At 36.4% G+C, this 8,279-nt stretch overlaps 1 protein-coding gene across 1 annotated transcript; it reads left to right on the plus strand.

Annotated features, from left to right (window-relative positions):
• Positions 1-411: 411 nt before the first annotated feature.
• SREK1IP1 (SREK1 interacting protein 1) lies at positions 412-8,027 on the plus strand (the record flags this gene model as incomplete). Its single annotated transcript, XM_079548286.1, has 5 exons — positions 412-427; positions 2,105-2,152; positions 3,841-3,981; positions 6,303-6,381; positions 7,838-8,027. The coding sequence occupies 5 exons, from the start codon at positions 412-414 to the stop codon at positions 8,025-8,027; spliced, it is 474 nt and encodes a 157-aa protein (XP_079404412.1).
• Positions 8,028-8,279: the final 252 nt, after the last annotated feature.

Here is an 8,279-nt window from a genome sequence, read left to right on the forward strand (position 1 = left end):
GCTGCTCGCAATGGCTCTGCCGGGTGAGGAAGAGTCCCGAGGCTGCGGGGCGGCGTGCTGAGATGGGAGCGATGGGGTCAGCGGCACCGTTCGTGGGGAGGCGAGGCCCGAGGAGCGGCTGGCGGTGCGTTTGCCAGCCTGCGGAGCTGAAGTGCCGCCGCCATGGCCGAGCCAGCAGCTGAGCGGGGCTGTGGGCTCCAGCAGCTCTCCTGCGCTCAGTACGCGGCCCTCGCCTGCAGTCTTGTGGGTGCACGAGAGTACGGCTGGCTCCTGCCGTCTGCAGGTTGCTTTCCTTAGAGGTCCCGAGAATGGCATCGTCCCGCATGGCTTTTCCTCCTCGTGCCCCAGATTAACGCCCGTCTGCATCTAGGTTGTTTAAGTAAAGGCTTTAAGAGCGGAGGTGCAGTCAGCATGGGCAGCAATGGTCGTATTACCCACGAGGTATTCAGACTGTGTGATCCTGAGGTGTGAGGAGCTGGAGAAAATTGAGTAAGACTGAACCTTGCTATGAGTTAAACAACAACAACAAAAACCTAGCAAAAACAATTCCTTAATAAAGCTGCTCTTGCTCCCATCTTATGGGATAGTTTCTGAAGGAAGAGGTCTTATGTTTGTGTTCAAAGATTTGCAAAACCTCTTTTGCAATATTGTTGTCTGCTAAATGAGTGAGGCCCTTAGTGATGTTTTCTGGTCAGTTATTTTTCTGGAGAACTGGCAATTGGAAAAGAGGGGAAGTAGGTGGAGAGAAGGAAGCCTTTACTTGTTTGCTTTTAATTGCCTGAAATTTAATCTATTCTAAAACCGTGCTTCTAACATCATTATTTAAATCCCAAACAGTAATAATTTATTATCATCTCAAGAATTTGATGGGTGCGGGGATGATAATCAAGATTGAGTAAATCTGTCATTAGGTCATTAGAGAGCCATTAACTTCTTCAGACACTATTATCAAGCCCTAGCAAGATTCCATTCTCAGTTGGGATTCCTGATTTTGCTGCTATGTAAAATTTCTTTTATACACTTTTTTTCCATATTTTTCAGTCACACGCTTTTTGTGTCTTAATTGGTGCTCATTTCTCTGCTGTTTCTCTTAAAAACATGTGTTGTCTTTACAGAAATCTACATCTCACAAGTTGCACCTGAATAGGTAGTCCATATGTAGTCCAATGCCTTTCTTATCAAGTACTGGGTGATTATTGGAAAGCCTTGCACAAAGCGCTTGCACGTATAGTAGATTCTGTAGTGTGTGCTCGCTTCCTTTCCATTGAGCACTGAGTCCTTCTGTACTGCTTTGATTACATTGATAGAGATGGAGTTTATTGAGTATGTCAGAATGATGAAAGATGAAATCTTGCTTATGAGTCCAGATGTGAACTGAATCAGCAGATGCTGTTGAGTATTTCTGTGATACGGCATTGCAAGATAGAGATACATTTTTTTACTCTTTCCTTTACACTTTGTTTTATTTTTATGTTGCCTGTCCCCTTATTTCTCGTGGTTTTCTCATGGTTTAAAGATAGATACTTATGAAATAGACACATAATGACTGCAGAGTTTATAAACCACTGAGAAGATACGTACCACTGAGGTTTGGGATCTGCAGAAAACCATGGGATTTCAAGGCTCCTCTGTTTCTTTTAGTAGGATTTACTGAAGATGATACTTCTCTCAGTAAATCAAAGTTTGAACTCTTGAAGCTGATATACCCCATTTCCGGTTCTGTAATTTCATAGTTTTTTTCTTATGTTAGGTTAATTATTTAAATAAAGGAACTAGTTGTACAGAAAACTGTGTATACAACTGTTTAATTTTCCATATTTTTCATACTGGATAGAAAGACACTCTTTGATTTTGGACATGCTGTTTTGCTTAGAATTATGAATTGACTCAGCTGACTTAAAAATTGCACTGATCCTTTCGTGGGTAACAGGATCCACATTTTGTCTTCTGAGTTAGATCTTGATGATCTACTTAACTGGGGGCACAAGTAGGCATAGAAAGCGACTTTGCCAAAATTCAGAAGAGTGATCATTCTGGTCTGTCTACTGGTGTTACCAAGCCAGATTTAAAAGTAACAAGTAATTGATGAAATGTTCTGTTTCAGGTGCAAATAAGGATAACATCAGAGCAGGATGCAAGAAATGTGGCTACCGTAAGTCTATATAGTAAGCAATATGGTAGTGCAGTATTGGTTTTGGGTTTTGGTTTTTGTTTTTTTTTTTTTGTTTTTTTTTTGTTTTTTCTGATTTATAATGATGGGACAACTTTTGGGGGAGAAAAAGGGGAAAAAAAAAAAGGATCTCCACCCTTGTGGCTGTTCTAGTCCCTCACTGCTCTCATTGTAAAAGACTTTCTCCATATATCCTTGAGTATTTTTGAAGACCTGAGTTTCTTAGCCAAAAAAATCACCGGTATGCTGATGTATTCACATGTACTAAATTTGCTGTGCAATTGCTTGAGAAACCTTGAATTCCAAGCACTGTCTTTGACATCTATTGTACTTGTGAGGTAAGCATTTGTGTTCTTTTTGAATCTCATTGCAAGCTTAAGCAGGGCTTTCTGCTCAAGATATGTCCAGTGTGTTTTGAAAAAAAATAAAAATAAAATCTGCATGATCTTCTACACAAAGAAAGTATCCTTTGTAAGATGTGCTTTGAGTTATGAAAGCCTGCCCTCCTCCTGAAGGCCCTATCAGGGGTTGATGCTGTGCAAGACCAGCCCTTTTCATCACAAGCTGCCTGATGCTGCTGTTACTTGGAAGAGCTAAATGCTGATTTACGGAACAGGTTTTTCATTATGATGTGTTAGGGAAAGTACATCTGTGACTATTTTCCTGATGAATATAGATGTGTTCTAGTGAAAATACTAGTTTATTAATCACTCAGTCACATTTTTAGAACAGTGGAGAAGTGGACACTGCTCCATAGTGAACTGCAGTGAACTTTTAACACAGTGATTTAAGCTATATTTGTGTGTTTTATGTAGGATGAAGGAAAAAAGCTTTGTTCTTTCACTGCAGACTTTGCTTCCAACAAATTTTATCAATGAATTGCCTTATGTATCCAGTCTTTCAGAGAAATAGGGATATCAATATAGATTCAGTGGTTTATTTGTAGATGCAATGTCAGAGGCTTTCTGGAAAAGAAGGAAACTTATGGTTAAATTGCACAGCCTACATTTTTTTTCTGTATTCAAGGTCTTTAATAGAGAGAAGCTGAGTTTGTTTCTACTGCTACTTGAATTCTTTCACAGACCATATCTTCAATTTGTTTTATTTGTATTATTATTCCAATAGAAATATTCAACTTCAAGGCGTCTAACTCATGGTAGTGATTATAACAATCTAACTTAGAAAAGTAAAAATACTAGTCCTGTGTTAGTGCGGATTAGTATTATGTACTGATTATTAAAAATGATTTATATTTCATAAGGAAATAATGTTCTTCTATTTCACTGAAGAGAGATGGAAAAAGCAGTATACAGAAGAACTTGCTATAGTTTTCCAAATATTTCTCTTCATGCTTTTAAATTGTTATTTTAAATGGTTTCGTCTGAAAGGATATGAGACTATTAAAGAAATATTAAGTATTTCTTTAATAAGAAATATAAAGAAGAAGAATATAAAATATTAAAGAAATAGAAAATCTTTAACAAAAATATGCACCATTAGAATACCATTGCACAGCCTCTCAAGGAGAAATTTGCAGTTTGTTCTCCTTCTTCATTCATTGATTGCAGTCTATCCTAGCTTTCTTTCTCTTACTGAAATGGAATAATACTCTTAGCTTTTGATAATATTTGCTAGTTTTTAATGTGCTTCTAAATTTTTGTTTTCTTTAGCTGGTCATTTGACATTTGAATGCCGAAACTTTCTTCGAGTGGATCCTCAAAGAGATATTGTTTTAGATGTTAGCAGCACAAGCAGTGAAGATAGCGAGGAAGAGGAGTTACAGAGACTGCAAGCCCTGCGTGAAAAGAAAAGTAAGTTAGATCTTCTAAAAAAAAAAAATTCAGTTAGCTATTTATTTTAGTAGTAAGTTGGACAATGGTCTTCTGATGTGCTGGACCTGTCATTTCATTCTTTCCTATAAATAGGACTTGTCTCTACCGTAAACAGTACATCTTTTACGTCAAATGTTCAGACTTAAGATATTTGATACGTTCATGCATTTTTTTATTGATTCCTTTCATTGGAAATTAAGTTTACGCATTTGGAACATCTCAAAAAGGTCTTAATGCAAAAGACTATAAAACTATTAATAAGCAGCTACTTTGAAGAAAATGAAATTGATATTCTGAGTTGATTCTGTGATTATGTGTATTTTAAATATCTTAAAGTCAACAGCAACTCTTAAAACCAATGACAAATATGGCAGTTGAGTTCTTTTCAAATTTCTATATAGTAGCAGACCAATTGAATTTCAACATTAATACATGGAGAAACACTTACCTCTGTAAAATCTGAGAATCGTGCCATCAGAAGGAAGGTAGATGTGTTAGTTACTTAACAGTTATGTGGATTCATTTCAATTTGGACTCTGAAAAGGCTGTTCCCCTAAAAAAAATGGGAAGGTTGTTCTACTGTGTTAAATTGTCAAAATTCTCTCAAGGGTATATGACCAGTTTTGTGGCTCAACCTGACAGACAGCTAAGCACCACCAGTGAGCTGTTTGCTCAATCCCCTCAAATCTCCCTTCCAATGGAAAAGAGAGAGAATTGAGGGGGAAGAGAGGATGGAAGTAGAGCACTAGGTTCATATAAAAACTATTTACTGAGACAGAAAAGAAAGAGAAGTATTACTAATGATTATCTATCTATCTATTACATATTTTCAAAAGAAGTGATGCACTACACAATTGTTCACCACCCACTGGCTGGTGGTCAGCACCTCCCCAAGAGGCACCTGTGCCCCCCCCTCCCCCCATAGACAGCTCTCCCCAGTTTTATAGATCCACATGCCAAATGGTATGGAATATGCCTTGTTGGACATTGGGCCAGTTTAGGTCAACTATCCTGATTTTGCCCCATCTCAGCTATCTGTTTTAATGGTAAGTTCTAGAAACAGCATTTTCCTGTATGTAGCCTATGTTTTAGATGATACTATAATATACATCTATCTGATTTGCATTTCAGAAAATTCAAAAATAGTTGATGAGGTTATTTAGAAAGGACCGTGGTCATACATTTCATCCAGTAAGGTACAAAAATTGCTTGTAAGTGAAATTTGAGAATACCTCATGTCACTGAACAGAGGTAAGGCAGGCAAGCAATGAACATGACTGTTCTATAGAAGCTGCAGTAAATTACAGTTATTTGAGCATTCCCGTAGCAGTTACTATTACCGTTACTGCACACTGTTAATGAGAATTGGTAACAAAACTAGGATTTAAGTTTTGTTCATTCTCTTTATATTTAATATTAAGGATCTTATCTAACAGCTGTACCATGTTTTGTTACGTTGAACGAGTCATAGATTAGTATGGACAAAATCTGTGGGTTTTAGATTTTAATGTACACCCACCTTCCTTCTGAAGGCCTGCAGATATCCTGAGTTAAGAGTTCTCACAGATAAAATGGTGACCTTTCTTATGCATCTTTGTTTTCATTGTAGTAACAATACAAACAGTTGTAGGTTTAAGTCTTCAGCATGGTGGACTAAATATGCATGACAGTTCTTTCTGTCACTGTTTATTGTTTTCTGCATTGCCTGAAATAAGTACCTGTTACCTGATTCTTCATTTGGTAGGACCAGGGTCTTGATTTCTCTTTCCAGCTATCTCTTAATTCAATATTTCTGTCCTACATTTAGTTTTTTAAGCAACCACATAGGGAAAACAGGGAAAGGTCAAGTTAAGAATGACTTGTCTACCAATTTTTGTAGATGCTGCCTTCACAGTTAATTCAAATTTATCTTAGCTGAAGTGTGGAATAAGGCTATTTGAAACTAGTGCAAGTAAATTATTCTTTTTTTTTTTTTTTTTTTTTTTTTTTTTTTAATCTTTTGGTTACGTGCCCTGGTTTCAGACTTGTGCGAGTCTTTTAAAATGTAGAAGCAAAGCTATGCTACATTTTACAGGACTTCCTCATTCCTGATCTTCAGATAAATTACAGAAGTTGTATATTGAGTTCTGCTATTCTGCAAAATATTTCTGAAATTAATACATAGTAGTCTGGGGTTTGGAGAAGGGAAAAATAATTTTACAGTAACTTTACAATGCTATTGAAGCTGTTCTTTTAATGCTCTTCTTAGTTCAGATGTTGTTGGAAGTGTGTTGTAAATTATATATTTTTTTTGCCCATAGATTTAAATGAGGAGGAAGAAAAAAAGAAACAAAAAAGAAAAAGTAAAGAAAAAACAAAACTAAAGAGACCAAGGAAAAGGTAACTCTTTCACAGACTTATTTTAATTGCAAAACAAATTCAGAAGCACTCTGGTTTTTGGGTTGATTTCAGAAAATATTGTTTCTTTGAATCCAATTGGTTTTGACTCTGGTTTTTGGGTTGATTTCAGAAAATATTGTTTCTTTGAATCCAATTGGTTTTGTGTATACTATTTTGATTGGAAAAAGCTTACTATCTTCCAGTGAAGTTTTGTTTGTCCATTAAGTAATGATGAAGCCAAAGGCTTTGAAGTTAGGACCATGGAGATCTTGAAAGCCAGCATGACAGACGTTTTGCAGGTCTGAGAAGGCAATGTTCCCTCTGACTACTCAACAGCAGGCAAGGTGTGGTAGGAAAAGGGGAATAAGATGTCAAGAGGATTTTGGGGTTGGTCCTCAGCTGGGCTCATATGGAGGAAACACTGTGGAGTTCAGAAGACCCTAGGCTTCCTTGAATGGTCATGTGTGTGCATGTATACAATACCCTTTCTGAGTAGCATTACTATCAAAGGGAAAACTGCACTTTTATTTAGCATGTGTTGACTTTTAATGTTTCTGTTGCTGTGGAAGCCTAAAAAAGACTTGCTCTGGTTCCAAAGAAAAGGTCGTGATGTCCAAATTTATTGTGAATGCAAGTTTTGACCTGCTGACTGAGTTTTAGAAGAGTCTACTCCATCATTACAATTGTTGATGAGATGTCCTTTCAGGAACTGCACTGAGAGCTGGGGAATATGTAAGGGCCAGAATAAGATGTTCTTCAGAAATAAAGTATAGGAAAAGGACTGAGCACTGATTGTATTGGTATTTTTCCTTCTTCCTTACTTACACAGCATATTTGTTAACCTACACCTTAAAAAGAGTACAGAAAAGTTAGTCTGCTAATAGTAGTCTTTACCTGCAATCTATTGTGAAAACGGTAGGACAGAACAGCCCTCTTGAGGACAATCATGAGGATTATTATTAGCTTAAATATTCTATGCACGTAGTAATTTCCTTCATCACTGCTGATCAGAGACAAATAATAACAGCTTCAGAGGCATCCAAATTTGCCCTACTAGTTTCTCATAAATTTTTGCATGCGTGAAGTATATGTTCAGACAAATCCTCATTTGATACTTTAAAAGCTAAATAGCTTAATAACTGAAAGCTATTTTACTGTCAGACTTTAGCTCAGTTTTTGTGAGGTCTGTATGCTTAGACTTTTTTCTTACTAAAGGTTGAAAAACACAAAGCATGCCTGTTCTGTTGTTAATTAATCTGCATTATATACATACTGCTTTTCTAGCATGGTAGGCAAATAGAGAAATTGTTACTTAATTGAACTTGAGATTGAGATTGTATGAGCTTTCCAAAGGATGCTGCTGTATAAGTTCTTCAACAATTTGATTTCAACGTTATATAAATGCTAAAATAATAAAATTATTCTTTTATTGTCCATGATTATGTATTTTTACTAGATCTTCCTCATCAAGTGCTGCTGAAGAGGCCGGACCAAAGTCGAAAAAACAAAAATCACATAAAAAGGAAAGGAAAAAGGAAAAGAAGAATAAATCTAAGAAAGGCAAACATCATAAAAAGGAAAAGAAGAAGAGACGAAAGGAAAAGAGCTCATCTTCGGATAGTTCAGACAGTTCTAGTAGTGACTAAGTTGCTGGCCTATTTTTGCTGTCATTTCTGCAGAGAATAGGATGGTTTTCCTTTCAGATCTTGCCTATTTGTGCTTTGCAGTTATGTTTATATTGATATATATATTTTTCAGGAAATCTACTTGCAAATATCAGTGCTTCAAATTATTAAATGGACCATTTGGAAACTCTAGTGGAAGGTCTGTGTGTCAAAATATTTGGACTTCATATGCTTAACATTGGAATGGTTAAATCAAATTTGGAAATTTAAATG

This window comes from Tetrao urogallus (genome assembly GCF_951394365.1).
Source record: "Tetrao urogallus genome assembly, chromosome: Z".
NCBI classification, from domain to species: Eukaryota; Metazoa; Chordata; class Aves; order Galliformes; family Phasianidae; genus Tetrao; species Tetrao urogallus.